General features: G+C 56.0%; 2 protein-coding genes across 4 annotated transcripts in view; one reads left to right on the top strand and one right to left on the bottom strand.

Moving 5' to 3' along the window:
- Positions 1–6,606, top strand: part of PIEZO1 (piezo type mechanosensitive ion channel component 1 (Er blood group)) — a 74,128-nt gene extending 67,522 nt beyond the window's left edge. For both annotated transcript variants that reach the window (XM_066349290.1, XM_066349289.1), the window contains 17 exons: positions 90–196; positions 376–567; positions 650–908; positions 982–1,170; positions 1,349–1,652; positions 1,925–2,048; positions 2,139–2,286; positions 2,372–2,586; positions 2,736–2,894; positions 2,970–3,117; positions 4,895–5,083; positions 5,283–5,375; positions 5,477–5,649; positions 5,721–5,843; positions 5,919–5,998; positions 6,085–6,274; positions 6,357–6,606. In XM_066349290.1, the coding sequence (XP_066205387.1) occupies positions 90–196; positions 376–567; positions 650–908; positions 982–1,170; positions 1,349–1,652; positions 1,925–2,048; positions 2,139–2,286; positions 2,372–2,586; positions 2,736–2,894; positions 2,970–3,117; positions 4,895–5,083; positions 5,283–5,375; positions 5,477–5,649; positions 5,721–5,843; positions 5,919–5,998; positions 6,085–6,274; positions 6,357–6,606 (2,943 nt within the window). The remainder of the gene's footprint in view (positions 1–89; positions 197–375; positions 568–649; positions 909–981; positions 1,171–1,348; positions 1,653–1,924; positions 2,049–2,138; positions 2,287–2,371; positions 2,587–2,735; positions 2,895–2,969; positions 3,118–4,894; positions 5,084–5,282; positions 5,376–5,476; positions 5,650–5,720; positions 5,844–5,918; positions 5,999–6,084; positions 6,275–6,356) is intronic.
- A 345-nt stretch (positions 6,607–6,951) lies between these two features.
- CTU2 (cytosolic thiouridylase subunit 2) lies at positions 6,952–16,718 on the bottom strand. 2 transcript variants are annotated; one of them, XM_066349291.1, is made up of 15 exons: positions 16,562–16,718; positions 15,841–15,915; positions 11,717–11,795; positions 11,415–11,474; positions 10,197–10,257; positions 9,631–9,740; positions 9,195–9,457; positions 8,986–9,121; positions 8,718–8,849; positions 8,057–8,148; positions 7,834–7,937; positions 7,576–7,723; positions 7,365–7,431; positions 7,176–7,247; positions 6,952–7,084 (listed from the first exon to the last, which is right to left on the bottom strand). In XM_066349291.1, exons 1-14 carry the CDS (start codon positions 16,624–16,626, stop codon positions 7,197–7,199), a joined length of 1,443 nt encoding a protein of 480 aa, XP_066205388.1. In that variant the 5' UTR covers positions 16,627–16,718; the 3' UTR covers positions 6,952–7,084; positions 7,176–7,196. The 2 variants fall into 2 exon arrangements, with proteins under 2 accessions (XP_066205388.1, XP_066205389.1); XM_066349292.1 differs by having other exon boundaries at positions 6,965–7,084; positions 7,176–7,234.
- Positions 16,719–16,726: the final 8 nt, after the last annotated feature.

Genomic DNA, 16,726 nt, shown 5'->3' on the forward strand with positions numbered 1-16,726 from the left:
GCCTGCCCGCCCCCGCCTCGTTCACACTGGGGACTGGAGCAGTGCTGGGACCACCTCCATTACCCTAAGCCCCCTCACGTGCCCTGCAGGGTGGACAGGTACACCGGGGCGTGCTGGACCAGTTGTACTCGAGTGAAGCTGAGGCTACGCCGACAGGCCCCTCGGAAGCACGTGATGCACCTAGCACAGCCTCGAGGTAGGTATGGGCTGCAGGGGCTCAAGGGGGGCCAGGACCCACTTTATCTGGCCTGCTCTTGGGCCCAGAGCCTGGGCCACCCCAGCCGTTGCACTCAGGAGCACATAGCCTCCTGACCCCTGTCCACCAGGGACCTTGAAGTCCTCCCACAACCTCTGTGACTAGCTCTCCTCCCACAGCGGGCTGGGGGCTGAGGAGCCTATAAGCAACACACCTGAGGACACCAACAGCCCCCTCAGTACTGGCTACAACACCCGCAGTGGCAGTGAGGAGATGGTCACCGAGCCCGGGGCTTCTCTACGTGGCTCCCAGGAGCTGCCTGCTAGCGCTCGAAGTCGGATGCGCACAGCCAGTGAGCTACTCCTTGACAGGTGTGTGTAAGGGATGGCTGGTGAGGCGGGGCCAGGGGGGCCCAAGCAGGGGTCAGAACCTGCCTGCATGTGGTCCCTGCAGGTGCTTGCGCATCCCAGAGCTGGAAGAGGCTGAGCAGTTCGAGGCCGGGCAGGGCCGAGCGCTGCTGCTGCTGCAGGCCGTGTACCAGTGCGTGGCCGCCCACTCTGAGCTGCTCTGCTACTTCATCATTGTTCTCAACCACATGGTCACCGCCTCAGCTGCCTCTCTTGTGTTGCCCGTGCTGGTCTTCTTATGGGCTATGCTGTCCATCCCGCGGCCCAGCAAGCGCTTCTGGATGACGGCCATCATCTTTACCGAGGTGGGTGGCGGCCCGGGGGGTGGGGCTTAGGGTGGGGCCTGGCCCTGCCATGCTGAGCCCCCATGCCCTGCAGGTCATGGTGGTCACCAAGTACCTGTTCCAGTTTGGCTTCTTCCCCTGGAACAGCCACACAGTGCTGCGGCGCTATGAGAACAAGCCCTACTTCCCGCCTCGCATCCTGGGCCTAGAGAAGACTGATAGCTACATCAAGTACGACCTGGTGCAACTCATGGCTCTCTTCTTCCACCGTTCCCAGTTGCTGGTGAGCGCCAGGTGCCAGGGGCAAGTGGGTAGCAGGCGGGTACCTGTCAGCCATCATGTTCCAGGAGGTGAGGATGGACACTATGGGCCCCAGGTGGGCCTAGCCATCTTGCCTGGTCCAGGAGCTGTCCAGTGTGGCCATGCCGGTCTCCCCACCACCCCCTTCCTTCTCTCCACAGTGCTATGGCCTCTGGGACCACGAGGAGGACCCACTCTCTAAGGAGCCTGACAGAGGCCATGGGAAGGAGAAGGAGCCTGGGGAGGAGCCAGCCATGTTGGGACTCCAGACCAAGGAGGGCACAGGGCCCCAGGAGGAGCTGGGGGTCACCAGGGCTACCACCGAGGATGACATCCAGGTAGAAGTGAGGGATGGGCCCCCAGAACCACAAGTGGAGCTCAAGCCCCGCGACACGAGGCGCATCAGTCTACGTTTCAGGAGGAGGAAGAAGGAGAGTATGGAACCCAGAGGATCAGCAGCCATTGGTACATGTCCCTGGCAATCCACAACCTCCCCAGCCCACTCAGCTCTCACACTGGCATCACCACCCCACCCATGTTCCAACCACACCCTCCATGTCCAGAGGATGCAGTCCCTGCTGGCCCACTGCTGGTGACCCTGGAAGGGCCCTGTGCTTAGTGTGCTGGTCTGTGAAATAGGGTGATGGCAGCGTCTTGGTGGCTCTCAGGGTGGCCAGGAGCTGAGCTAGGCCCAGTCCCCTGTGCCCTTCCATCAGTGGTGAATGTTCCCCCTGCAGAAGCCGAGACTGAGGACAAGGAGAAGGAGGTAGCAGCTGCCGCTCCGAGAGAGAAGAAGCGAAGTCGCCCCCAGGAAAGAATGAGGGTGGTGGGCATCAAGTTGCAGGCTTTCTGCTTGTCCCTGTGAGTGAGCAGCCTGGGAGTGGACCAGGGAGAGTGTAGGTGGGAGCAACCAAGGTGGTACAGAGCTGAGCTCCCTTCTGCCGCCTGCAGGGCCCAGAGCACGTACCGGCCCCTGCAGCGTTTCTTCCATGATATTCTGCACACCAAGTACCGCGCAGCCACTGATGTCTATGCCCTCATGTTCCTGGCAGATGTTGTTGACTTCATCATTATCATCTTTGGCTTCTGGGCCTTTGGGGTGAGCTGGGCGCAGGGCTCCCAGTGAATACAGAAAGCCCCGAGGCCACCCTGGCTCTCCCTGACCTCTCCTTTCCTGGCTACAGAAGCACTCAGCAGCTACAGACATCACGTCCTCCCTGTCAGATGACCAGGTACCTGAGGCCTTTCTGGTCATGCTGCTGATCCAGTTCAGCACTATGGTCATTGACCGTGCCCTCTACCTGCGCAAGACTGTGCTGGGCAAGCTGGCCTTCCAAGTCGTCCTGGTGCTGGCCATCCACATCTGGATGTTCTTCATCCTGCCTGCTGTCACTGAGAGGTTGGTGCTGGGGCAGGGGGGGTTCAGGCGCAACCAGCAGACACATGCTTCGCGATGCCTGGCAGAACTGGAATTGGATCCAGGGAACTTGGGGCTCTAGCTACTGGACTCAGGTGGGTGCCCTAATCTGGGGTTCCTGTCCCACCTAGGATGTTTAACCAGAATGTGGTGGCCCAGCTATGGTACTTCGTGAAGTGCATCTACTTCACCCTGTCTGCCTACCAGATCCGTTGCGGCTACCCCACCCGCATTCTTGGCAACTTCCTCACCAAGAAGTACAACCACCTCAACCTCTTCCTCTTCCAGGGGTGAGTATGGGCTGGCCCAGGGGGAATCAAAGCTGCCCTTCAGCCCCTCCTGATGGGTCCCCTGGTCTCGAGCAGGTTCCGGCTGGTGCCATTCCTGGTAGAGCTGCGGGCTGTGATGGACTGGGTATGGACAGACACCACGCTGTCCCTATCCAACTGGATGTGTGTGGAGGATATATATGCCAACATCTTCATCATCAAGTGTAGCCGAGAGACGGAAAAGGTACCCGGGCCCAAGGTGGGAGTCGAGAGGGGACACTGGCCACTCCCCATTGGAGCAGATGGGCACTGCATTGGCGGCCCCACCCTGGGCTCACAGGCCACATCAGCCTGAAGCCGGGAAGTCACTGTGGGCCAGAGAGCATTTCTAGAACCCTTCCTGGCAGCCAGAAAGGGCTTCTTAGAGGGCAGGCAGTTGTCAGAGTGGTCCAAGCAAATGCTCCGTGGAAGAGTCCTGGCCATAATATTAGCTGCATTTTTGTTCTTTTTTTAGCAGCAATAAAGCTCAATAAAGAGAGAATTCATACACCACAGAATTCACCCATTTAAAGTGTACAGTTTGGTGGTTTCTAGTATATTTAGAGTTGGGCAGCCATCACCACAGTCAGTTTTAGAACATACCACTCATCCTGTCCCCTCAGTGACCAGCTCCTGGCAGCCGTCATCTATTTCCTATATAGATGTGCCTGTTCTGGACATTTCATATAAATGAAATCACACAATGTGTGCCCTTTTGTGACTCGCTTCTTTCATTCAGCATGTTATTAAGGTTCATCCATGTATCATATGTCAGAATTTCATTTCTTTTTATGGCTAAGTAGTGTTCCATTGTACAGATATGCCACCTTTGCTTATCCAACAGTTTCAAATGGTGAGGGACATTTGGGTTTGTTTTTATTATAAAAAATGCTGCTATGGATATTCACATATGTACACATAAGTCCATTTCTTCTGGGTAGACACATGGGAGTGGAATTGCTGGATCGTGAGGTCACTCTAGGTCTCATCTTCGAGTTGTCTGTTTTCCATGGTGACTGCACCATTTCAGTCCCACAGATTTCTCCATCCTTGCCAACACTTGTTATCTGACTTTTAAAAAAATCCATCCTGTGGTTTTGATTTGCATTTCCCTATTAATTAACAATGAGCATCTTTTCCTGTGCTAATTGGCCATGTCCATCTTCTTCGGAAAAATGTCTGTTCGGATTCTTTGCCCATTTTTTCCTTGGATTAAGCTAACTGTTGGATAAACAAAAGGTGGCACATCTCTACCTTTATTGAATTGAAAGAGTTCCATAGATATTCTAGGTCTGTGATGGCAAACCTTTTTATAAAACCGCCCACTTTTGCAGTGCTGGAAACCTGGTCCCTCCCGCCCACTAGTGGGCGTTCCAGCTTTCATGGTGGGCCAATCGCTGTGCTGTGGATTGTCTTTACTTTTTTTGATGGTGTCTTCTGAAGCACTGAAGTCTATTGTTTGTAATGTCCAAGTTTTTTTTCATTTGTTGCTCATCCTTTTGTTGTTAAATCTGATTTGCCCTTAAGACCTTCATTGATTTAGACCTTAAAGTTAATTTTTGTATACACCATTCAATAAGGGTCTACCTTTATTCCTTTTGCACGTGGATGTTCAGCTGTCCCAGCACTGTTTGTTGAAAAGGCTGTTCTTTCCCACTGAGTGGTTGGGACCTTTGTCTCCACGCGGGTTTCCAGGCTCACAATGATTCCATTGACCTGTCCTGTGCAGCACCACAGCTTTAGCTGCTATAGCTCTGCACTCAGCTTGGATGTGCAGTTGAGGCTTTATGGGGTCACTGGGTGAGCCCAAGACCATGGCCTTGAGGTTGGAAGTGATGGGGCACAGAGGACAGCTCTGGGAGCAGCAGGGAGGGAGGGGTCTGGGACAGTGCTTATGGCCAGAAGTATGGATGGAAGCCTACAAAAAGTCGGGGGGGGGGGGGCAGAGCTAAGCAGGTGACCCATACCCTGCCTCCTGCCAGAAATACCCACAGCCCAAGGGGCAGAAGAAGAAGAAGATTGTTAAGTATGGCATGGGCGGCCTTATCATCCTATTCCTTGTGGCCATCATCTGGTTCCCACTGCTCTTCATGTCCCTGGTGCGCTCTGTTGTCGGTGTCGTCAACCAGCCCATCGATGTCACTGTCACCCTCAAGCTGGGTGGCTATGAGGTGAGCAGCACCTTCTGCTCCAGCTAGGGGAAGCAGTGCAGGCACAAGCTCTGCCCGTACATGAGGACTCTGGCCAGGCAGCCCCAAGCTCCACTCCTCTGCTTTCTTGTTCTCATGGACCGTGCAGAGCTTGGCCTGGGTGCTGGCAGCCTGGGTGATCAGGAAGGCTCCCCCAGCGCATCACTGTTTCCACCCCCAGCCCCTGTTCACCATGAGTGCCCAGCAGCCATCCATCATACCCTTCACACACCAGGCCTACGAGGAGTTGTCCAGTCAGTTTGAACCCCACCCGGTGAGCAACCCTCACACTGCATCTGCCCAGCAGGGGAAGGCACAGCTTGGCGGGGGAAGGGTGGCTTGGTCTCACCCACTGAGGTGCCACCCTGCATCCAGCTGGCCATGCAGTTCATCAGTCAGTACAGCCCTGAGGACATCGTCACAGCGCAGATCGAGGGCAGTTCTGGGGCGCTGTGGCGCATCAGCCCGCCCAGCCGGGCCCAGATGAAGCGGGAGCTATACAACGGCACTGCTGACATCACCCTGCGTTTCACCTGGAATTTCCAGAGGTATGTCCTGGGCTTGGGCAGGGCCGTGGTGGGGTGCGCCTCAGCGGGTCACACTGCACCCCTGCCTGCAGGGACCTGGCCAAGGGAGGCACTGTCGAGTACACCAACGAGAAGCACACCCTGGACCTGGCCCCCAATAGCACTGAGCGGCGGCAACTGGCCAGCCTGCTGGAAGGGACCTCGGACCAGTCAGTGTGAGTGGGGGCGAGGGTGCCTGGGGGCACCAGGAAGGCTGGGCCAGACCTCACCCACTGCACTCCTCCCCCCAGGGTCATCCCTAATCTCTTCCCCAAGTACATCCGTGCCCCCAATGGGCCTGAAGCCAACCCTGTGAAGCAGCTGCAGCCCAGTGAGTGTGTGGGGAGGGTGGTGCTGGGCCATGCCTCTGCCCTGGAGGAGGGTGGTGGCCCTCACTGTCCCACTGCTCTGACCCAGATGAGGAGGCGGACTACCTCAGCGTGCGCATCCAGCTGCGGAGGGAGCCTGTGGGCTCGGGGGCTGCTGGCTTCCTTGAGTGGTGGGTCATTGAGCTGCAGGACTGCAAGGCTGACTGCAACCTGCTGCCCATGGTCATATTCAATGACAAGGTCAGCCCGCCCAGCCTAGGCTTCCTGGCTGGCTATGGGTGAGTGTGCAGTGACCTGGCCTGGGGGATGGGGGATGGCTGTGGGCAGCAGCCCCAGCACTCACTCACCCCTGCCTGACAGGATCATGGGGCTCTACGTGTCCATTGTGCTGGTCATCGGGAAGTTTGTGCGTGGCTTCTTCAGTGAGATTTCGCACTCCATCATGTTTGAGGAGCTGCCATGTGTGGACCGAATCCTCAAGCTCTGCCAGGACATCTTCCTGGTGCGGGAGACGCGGGAGCTGGAGCTGGAGGAGGAGCTGTACGCCAAGCTCATCTTCCTGTACCGCTCACCAGAGACCATGATCAAGTGGACTCGCGAGAAGGAGTAGGAGCCAGACTCCTTGTGCACCCAGAATGAAGGAGCTGGCCCGGCAGGCAGGCGGGCAGTGCTCCTCTGGCTACAGGAGCAGATACCCCAGTCCAAGGCCACCAGCTGTGACAGGTCCTCCTGGCCCACTGAGCCCTGATGCTGCTGTCAGAAGGAAGCTGTGGCCCCTCTGTGGCCCAGCACAGGACTGCTGTCCTTTCTGTCGTCCCTGCTGGGCCCAGGGCTAGGCATCCTGGGCCAACGGGCCCAGCCCTCCTTTCCCCAGCCGTACTGTAGAGTTTTTTAATTAAAAACATTTTTATTTATACAAACTGATAACAACGTGCCACCCGCCCATCCTTGCTGTCCTGCTCCAGCATGGCAGATGTGCTGGCAGAGTGGTCCCAGGTTTGCATCCTTAGACTCAGCCCTCACTGGCCTGTGCCTCATCATCACGGTCCTCCACCACAAACTCCTGCATTTCCTGCAAGACTCGGGCCCTGGGGGAAGCCACAGCGGGAGTCAGCTCAGAGGCGCTCACACCCAGAAGGGCCCCTCCCAGGGCTCTCCCAGCACAACAGGAACCAGTACCTCTGGCTTCGAAACTGGGCCTCAGCCAGGATGTAGGGCGGCAGGAGGTCCAGGGAGGGCTGCAACAGAAAGCTGGCATGGATGAGGGGCTGTGTGGCACAAAGCTGAGCCAGTGTCAAGCTGCCCTCTCACCCCGAGGAGTGGGAGGGCTTCCCCTCTCACCACCACACAGTGTGGGCATCCACTTACCAAGTCCTTCATGTTCACACGGCAGCCGTAGCACAGCTGCTCAATGACACGGGCTCGGATGTCTCCCCTGTGAGAGGAGAGCTGGACCTCTGTGCCTGGTCTTGGCCCCTCAGCACAGGGCCTGATCAAGTGGTCCCAGGGCACACCACCCCCCTCTGTGTAGCTGCAAGGGACCAGCCATGGTGTGGGATGGGTCAGGGAAGGGACTCACCTCCCACAGGGCCCAGACCCCTGGCAGCAACCCTGGGCCCTGCCCGCCCCTGTACAGCAGCAGGGTGTTGTGGGTGCCTCAGCTGGTGGACTGGGGGGCTGAGTCTGGCAGAGATGTGCGGTCTGGGCCCCAAAAGCCGTGGCACTATCTGCAAGTGGAGATAATCTGAGGGAACCTCAGGGGCTGCTGAATCCCAACAGCCACTCACTGGTACCCCGCCCTGTCCACCCAAGCACCCCTCGGAGGTGCGGCACAGACCAGCAGTGTCGATGTCCAGTGTACACATGCAGAGCAAGCAGTGGGTGTCTGGGGGGCCACCAGCACTACCGTCCCTGGGGGCCTTGACCAGCTTCTCACTTGTCCTGGAAGGGTGGGGACAGAGCAGAGGCACCACTGGTTGGCCAGGGCCTTACTATTGCCCTGGCCCAAGCCCCAGCATGAGCTCAGTGCCCACCCCCATTCCACGGGCACAAACACACACCTGTACACGGTGCTGACTGTGGAGGGAAAGTGGGCCTGCAGCCTGAACAAGAAGGTTTCCATAAGCCGGTGGATGCTGGCCTTTTCGGGGGCCTAGGGACAATCAGACAGGGCTGCAGGAGTGGCCCTGGTGCAGAGGGGCAGCGCCTAGGCCTGGCCAAGGAGCCACAAAAAGTGGGAGCCACAGCTTTCTCCACACCACCAGATCCCAAGAGTGAGCAATGTTAGGGCTGGAGCAACCCAGGGCACACACTTCTACAGTATCCCTGTTGCTAAGCACAGCCATTATTAAAAATTAAAGTATGTTAAAAACATTTAAGTGTCTCTGACAAAGGTCATCCTGCCCCCCCCATCATCCCCTCCCCCATGTCCATGACCTCCTAGCTGGGCACCTCACCTTCCCAGGGACAGGGGCAACAACAGTTGGCAATTTTCTCTCCTTGTCCGCACCCTCCCCCTCAAGGGCACCAGCCTATCCAACTCGAAGGGATGCCCTATATGTATTCCAAGGGTGCTGGGCACAGGGCCTCCACTATGGCAGTGGGACGCCACTATGGCACCAGGTGGCAAGCACTATGGCCAGAGGACTGGTGTGGACACAGCGACCCAGCTTAGGCTGCTGAAGGTGTGCTGGCAACCTTTGCCCTGTCCTTGCAGGTTACCTTGGTGTCAATGGCTGGCAGGAAGACGGACGGGACAGCAAACAGGCGGTTGTAGAAGGCCACCTCCTTCAGTGTGTGGTCGCGCATAGGCCGCACCACCACCACATCACCATGCCGCTCGTCAGAGAAGCCCTGGGGGATGTGCTGGGGGTTACAGGCTCCTCTCCGTGAGGGACACCCCAAAACTGATTCACAGACACTAGTTTCAAGTAAAGGGGCCCACGGGGTGAGAGTGGGAGGGGCCCCTGGGCAGTCTGCCCCCAAGTACCGTGTCCCAGGCCAGGAAGGCCCCTCTCCCCAGCGCCAGGCTAGTCATGAGCTTGATGGCCAGGCGGGTGCAGCTGTCCCCTGTCATCACTTTGGAGTAACCATGGGCCCTGGCCATGTGTAGGAGCAAGTGGGTCCTGCAAAGCAGGGAGGGGGTCTCAGTCCCAGGTGGGGCAGGGCCAGGACCTGAGGCAGGGGAAAGGGGCTCACCGCAGGGTCTGCAGAAGCTCCTCCTTGGCTGTCAGTGTCTTCACCGAGTCAAACAGTCTAGACAGAGCCTCGGTCTGGGCAGCTGTGGGTGGCACAGCAGGGCTCAGGAGGTCCTGGGTGCCAGGCTGGCTCAGCTGCTCCTCTCCCTGGGCTGGTGCATGCTGCTGCTGGAGAAAACTGCCCACGGCTGCCTTGTAGGCACCCTTGGTATCAGAGGGCTCTTGGGCAAAGCAACGAAGCACAGATGGTGGCAGGCTGAACACCTTGCAGGGCGGAGTGGAGGAGGCTACGTGAGGCCCAGGCCCAGCTTTGTACACACTGAGGAATGGGCCCAGACAAGAGGCCCACAGCCTGGTCCCAACAAGTGGGCATGCACCCCTCGTGGACATCCCAGCGGGCACCTCCAGAGACCTTTCTTAGGGGCAGGCTCACCCACCTCTTCTAAGGCAACAATGTGCCAGGGGAAGCCAACCGTCTGCAGGATCTGCTTCACCTCGACTAGGGTTCTGGCTCTGTCCTCCAGGCTCTGTCCACAGGCTGCTCCCTCTAAAACAGGCAGGCAGAAAGCAGTCGGGCTTACAGGAGAAGAGCCCCAGGCTAGCAGGGCACGAACAACACGTGCAAAATCCCTCAAGGCTGTGCTCTGCAGGGCAGTGGCTTCTGTAGAAACCACAGGTTGCAGATCTCCTGGGAAAAGCATTTTCAGAATGGCCAGTGGGTTCTCTGGAGTGGCTGAGGGGTGGGGTGGCGTGGGGAGGGGTGGAGCAGGTTAGCATCCAACCCCCTGGGCACTGAACTTGCCTGTCTCACTCAGTGCCCTAGAACCCGCAGAGGCCAGGCAACGCTCCTGCCTGACTCTCTGAGGGTCTGACCTATGACAATAACAGTGCCATCCGCTGTTGGACATGGGCAGTCTCCAGAGAAACGCCCCCACCAGGACCTCAGCATGGACACAGTGCCAGCTGTTCCAAGGTGCCCAGGAGGAGAAACGGCCACACGTACCATCAATGTAGACAACCCCTGGCACAAAACGCAGTCTTTTGGCAGAATCTCGGCTCAGGCCCTGGAGGGGGAAAGGGACCGGGCCTCAGCCCCATGGCCGGAAGCCACAGGACACTTTCCCTATAAAGAACATTCTCCGTCTGGACTGGGCACCCATCAGGGAGGGACAATGACCCCCACTTGTAGTGGACACTGCATGGGGAAGTTGTACAGCCCAACTGACTTCAAACTGGCCCTGCGTGGGCATGTGCACTGTGCCTTGTAACACCCACCCTCCCCAGTCTATCCCTGCTCCTGGCAATGCCGCACGAAGCAGCTGGGTCTGCATGGCCATCGTGCCCCCTACTCAAGACCCTCTGGCTGCTCGGCATAAAAGAAGACAACAGGATAAAAGGGAGGAATAGCTGCTCAGAAGGAAAAGCAGTGCAAGGTTTGGACAAACCTCTCTGACATCATCTGACCAGGTTTAAGGGCATAAAGTGGGTACACACCATGGGTACCTCCCAGGACCCCGTACAGACCACCCCCACAGCTGCAGCCTCATCCCCAGTCCCTTCAGTCTACACCCCTCACAGGGAGTGCAGAAGGGTCCATGTGTGTCCCACCCCAAGGAGCCCCAGCCATCACAAGAGGCCATAACTGCCCCAATACTGTGATCTAGGCGGGCTAACACACCTGGCGCACAGGCCCCATGCTGTCTCTCTCATCTGCACCCCTCCCTTCTCCCTCCCCACCTTGACATAAGCTGTCTTCTCCACTAACACAGCTTCACCTGGCAACGTCCCTCACCCTGCCCCTTCATTCTTGGTTCCTCTTAAACTTCTCAAGGAAGCTGCCAGGGCCAAGCCACTTTTTGTCTCCCAAGGCACCTGCTCCTATTTTCTTGTCTTGTCCCAAACACTCCCAGGACGAGGGGAGGCCCATGGCTTCAGGGCTACCTTGAATGATGCTCTGCTGCACTCCCCCACCCCCCACTCTGGGACATCCATTTCCCAATGACTGCTTTTATACATACAGCAAACAGACCAAGTGCTAAACTGGGACATAGCTGCACACTACAGATGCAGCTCCTGGTTTGCGCACCTCTTGTATAAACATTCAAGAATCCTCCAGGGCTTTTCTCTCTAGCTCTAAGCAAGAGCCTTTTGGCGCTAGACCCCCACCCTCAAACTTGGCTGGGCGGTGACCTGGGCCCAGGAGGACAGTATGGAGACGCACCTCAAGGACCTGCCAGACCATGGAGCTGGACGAAGGCCCCCCAGACCATGCCAGGAGCACCTGGGAGAGAAGGAACATCACTGGAAGGCACCACATCTCCAACATGAGCGTGCCTGCCCACCCCACCACTGTGCCCGTCCCCAGACATGTGCCCATCTCAGAGCCAGGTGCAGGAGAGGGAGAAGCTGGGAGGTGGAGTGGGACAAGCTGCCTGCAGGAAGGGTGGCAGGAGTGAAGATCCAGGGCCCAGGTGGCCTGGTTGTCCAGTTGGGGACTCACAGAGGAGTCACCCCACACTCTACCTTCTCTCCTGGAAAGATCAGCCGGTTCTTCCCAAGCACAGCTCTGAACTTGTGGACATAGAATGCCTTGAAACAGTCCCTGCAACACAAACCACCACTGGCTGCAGCCACACGGCCCAGGCTGCCCGCCCTCCATGCCAACAGGAAAGCTGCTAATAATGGCCTCTACAGGGCGGCAGCCCGACACTTGCTCAGTTACCATTTCCTTCTTGTGCCAACTTCCATTTTTAAAAGCAGCATCTTAAAGCCCTGGCCGGATGGCTCAGTGGTAGAGCCTGGTGTGCAGGAGTCCCGGGTTTGAGTCCCGGCCAGGGCACACAAGAGAAACACCCTTCTACTTCTCTACCCCTCCCCCTTTCTTTCCTCTCTCTCTCTTCCCCTCCCGCTGCCAAGGCTCCATTGGAGCAAAGTTGGCCCGGGCACTGAGGATGGTTCTGTGGCCTCTGCCTCAGGCGCTAGAATGGCTCTGGTTGCAGCAGAGCAACACCCCAGATGGCAGAGCATCGCCCCCTGGTGGGCATGCCGGTGGATCCCGGTAGGGTGCATGTGGGAGTCTGTCTGACTGCCTCCCCATTTCCAACTTCAGAAAAATAAAAAAATGTGTAAGGCGCCTGACCAGGCAGTGGCGCAGTAGATAGAGCGTCGGACTAGGATGCAGAGAACCCGGGTTCGAGACCCCGAGGTTGCCAACTTGAGCACAGGCTCATCTGGTTAGAACAAAAGCTCACCAGCTTGGACCCAAGGTCACTGGCTCGAGCAGGGGTTACTCGGTCGCTGTAGCCCCATGGTCAAGGCACATATGAGAAAGCAGTCAATGAACAACTAAAGTGTTACAATGCGCAACGAAAAACTAATGATTGATGCTTCTCATCTCTCCGTTCCTGTCTGTCTGTCCCTGTCTATCCCTCTCACTGTCTCTCTGTCTCTGTAAAAAAAAAAAATTTTTAAATAAATAAATAAAAGCAGCACCTTGACACTGAGGCTTGTCCAGAGGCCTCAGAGTGGAGGGGTTCCCATCAGGTACGGCTGTTTCAGGAGCCTCACACCACATGGGAAGGCCCATCTGTATCACACCCGCAATTCTTACCAGTGTGAACCAATGTTTGAAGGGCAGGATCCTGGTGCTACCCACCTGCAGGTGCTCAGAAAGGCCCAGCTGGTAGAACAGATGGACAAAGGCAGGTGCAGGACACAACCACCCCAACCTTCCCCTACACAGAGTTGATGACCCCTTCCGAGACCCCCATAGAGAGAAGCACTACCTCTTGGGGTGAAGGGGGAAGCTGTGAGCAGGCTAGAGTCCCAGTGCTCTGAAGCTCCACACAGGCCTTTCTCTAGTGCTCTGATCCCACCAGGACTAGAAACACCTGGGAAGCTCCTGCAAATGCAGTCCTGGGCTCTTCTCTAAACCCATAAACCAGACCTTCCAAGGCAGGTCATAGGAATCTGTGTTCTTTTTTTTTTTAACATTTTTATTTATTTATTTATTTTACTTTTTTTTTTTTTTACAGGGAGAGAGTCAGAGAGAGGGATAGATAGGGACAGACAGACAGGAACGGAGAGAGATGAGAAGCATCAATCATCAGTTTTTCGTTGCGACACCTTACTTGTTCATTGATTGCTTTCTCATATGTGCCCTGACCACGAGCCTTCAGCAGACCGAGTAACCCCTTGCTCTAGCCAGTGACCTTGGGTCCAAGCTGGTGAGCTTTTTGCTCAAGCCAGATGAGCCCACGCTCAAGCTGGCAACCTAGGGGTCTCGAACCTGGGTCCTCCGCATCCCACTCTGACGCTCTATCCACTGCGCCACCACCTGATCAGGCGGAATCTGTGTTCTTGATAAACCTTCCAGCCATTCTCAGGCTCACTAGGTCAGAGGTTATCAGCCTTGACTGCACGTTGGAATCTCTGGCTATGCCACAGTATATTGGATGAGGCCCAGGCATCTTTATTTTAAAGCTACCTTGGCAACCCCAGCGCATGATCAGGGTGAAAAACAGTACCTTGAACAGAGGGGGGCAACACTGTCCCAACACAGCTGCCCCATGCCTGGGACTGTGCACTGTCTGCTTCCTTCTTCCTGCTTAGACATCCCTGTGTCCACAGCAATCCCCAACAGTGAACAGAAACTCCTTTTAAGTGGATGACCAAACACCCCACGGGTCCTTTGAGGATGGTAACTCAACTCAGTGTTTAAGAACAAAATTCTGGAGCTCTAGAGACACCAAGCGACCAACCATGGGAAGTGACTTTCCAGAAGGTTTGGGTTTGGTGGTGTTCCCCAAGCAGACACAGATGCTCAACTTCACTTGCTCACGGGGGTGCAGAGAAATCACCCCGTGGCTGTCTCCCTCCATGTCTCCCCTGCAGCACTAGTCTCCTGAAACCACACTCTCCTTCCTGGTCAGGCCAGAGTTTCCCACAAGTGCTGATCCTCACAATCATTGAGGGAACATACTAAAAACCTAGATTGCCAAAACCTACAACCAGAAAGTCAGCTTCCCAGCTTTTCCCAAAACTGAGCAAGCACGGGAGGGGATACTCTGGGCCCAGAAGGATCCCTGCAGGTCTTGCCTAGAGCTGCTGCAGCCTCTCCTCTTTTTTTTTTTTTTTTTTTTTTTTGACAGAGACAGAGTCAGAGTGAGGGACAGATAGGGACAGACAGACAGGAAGGGAGATGAGAAGCATCAATTCCTCGTTGCGGCTCCTTAGCTGTTCAGTGATTGCTTTCTCATATGTGCCTTGACTGGAAGGCTACAGCAGAGCGAGTGACACCCTGCTCAAGCCAGCGACCTTGGGCTCAAGCCAGCAACCATGGGGTCATGTCTATGACCCCACACTCAAGCTGGTAAGCCTCTGTTCAAGCCAGATAAGCCCACACTTAAGCTGGCAACCCCGGGGTTTTGGACCTGGGTCCTCCGTGTCCCAGTCCAACACTCTATCCACTGTGCCACCACCTGGTCAGGCTGCAGCCTCTCATCAGCGAGTTCTCCAAGCAGATTGGAGGGATCATCATTTCTAGATGCTTTGAAGTGATTAAAGCAGTGCCTTCCTTGCCTAAAATGTATTTCCTGGTGGCACACACCTTTCTACTAAGCAAATGCTAAGTCTACTGTGCTCCCACAAGATATTCAAGGATGAGAACGTTTTTGGAAAACAACTTACACAGTTCCTTCAATTTCTTTTTTGGAACATTTTAGAAAGCAGAGTCCAATACTCTTGGAGAACAATTTATTTATTTATTTATTTATTTTCTTCTTTTTCAAGTAAGAGGAGGGGAGAGAGAGAGAGAGACTCCCACATGTGCCCCTACCGGGATCCACCTGGCAATCCCTGTCTGGTGCCAATGCTCTGCCCATCTGGGGTCATGCTCGCAGTAGAGCTATTTTTAGCACCTGAGGCAGAGGCTCCACGGAGCCATCCTCAGGACCCAGGGCTGATGCACTTGAATCACTCGAACCATGGCTGCAGGAGGAGAAGAGAGAGAGAGAAGGGGGAGAAAAAGGAGTAGAAAAGAAGATGGTCACTTCTCCTGTGTGCCCTGACCAGGCATCGAACATGGGACATCCACACGCCGGGCCAACGCTGTACCACTGAGCCAACCGGCCAAGGCCGAGACCAATTTAAAGATTCGAGCCAGTCACTCACTCAACAAGTGTTCATTTGGTAGAACAAAGTATGCAGAATCCCCAGGAATTAATAGGAATCAAATGAGAGACCAGTCCTGCCTTTATGGAGCTATAAATCTAATGAAAGTAATCAGACATAGAAGAGTTATGACTCCAGGGCAATGTGATGGGCACAAAAATGCTTCAGAAAAAAACAGAACTTGCTGGTGACCAGGACCCTCTGAGAATATACCTCTGCATCTGTCCAAAGGACCCTGGCCCCAGAGATGTAGGAAGGCTGCCACCTGATCCACAACTGAATGGCGGGAGAATGGTCCCACACAGGAAACCAATACTTCCCCCACCAACACAGAGTCACCAGGAGCGACATTAGAAGCAGAACTAAAGTGATTACATAGTTTTAAATGCAAGAAATAAAACCACAAACATGGAGGCAATGCTGGCTGCCAAGCAAAGACTGTTTGCCAGGGTCTCCTACCCACCTACAGACCTCACCTGCAGAAGGCATCTCCTGCGCGGATCACCACTATGGGCAGGCCTTCCTTGCACTTCACGCACTTCAGCTCACGGCTTCAGACAGTGGGAAGAAAACAATAACACAGTTTACAAACACCCCTCCCAGCTTCAGAAAGACCACCTCCTGTTTCTTACTCCAACCTGGTGAAGGAGAGAGATCATGTGCAGGGTTGTACACACATGAGCCAGGGCTTGTGTCTTATCCAAACTATCGACGTGAAAAAAAGACAAGGTCCCTGGAGGATTCCAGTTTGTTAAAGCCAGTTCAGGGAGCACATAAAGCCACCTCTCAATCTCTCCAGGGCTGACCTGAAAGGAGAGACAACTTGCTCTGTACGGCTCTGTCCAGTAGGTGCCAAGGACAGGGAAACCCTCTTCCTCTTCCAGTAAGGAAAGCCTGGACAGCGGCAGAACCGTCCCACTGACCGCAAGAATTTGAGGTGTGAACGAGCAGAGGGAGCGACTCTCTGGGGTGTTCACTACAGGCTTGACAGACACTCCCCGGGTGCTGCGGAGCGAGGTCCGGCCTCCACCCAGAACTCCCAGGCTCGGACTCGAGCTCAGCCTCGGCGGTCTCTGGGCTTTCCGGAGAGTGGCGCCTGAGACTGACGGTAAAGCGCGGCCGGGGCCTCAGGGCAGAATTCGCCGCCGGCTGGAGGCGCCGGGTAACCGCGGGACGGGTGTGGCACCCAGCTCTTACCTAGGCCGCGGCGGCAGCTGCCCGCCGGGTGGGGTCTCCCCGTATTCCTCGCCCACCTGACACATGACCGTACGGCTTGAGCGACAGACTGCGGCGGCCGCGCCAGAAGCGGAGCGCACTCCGATAACGTCACCGCAGCGCCGTCGCGGCCGTGACTCACCGGCC

The sequence above is a fragment of the Saccopteryx leptura genome, chromosome 9, assembly GCF_036850995.1.
Source record: "Saccopteryx leptura isolate mSacLep1 chromosome 9, mSacLep1_pri_phased_curated, whole genome shotgun sequence".
NCBI classification, from domain to species: Eukaryota; Metazoa; Chordata; class Mammalia; order Chiroptera; family Emballonuridae; genus Saccopteryx; species Saccopteryx leptura.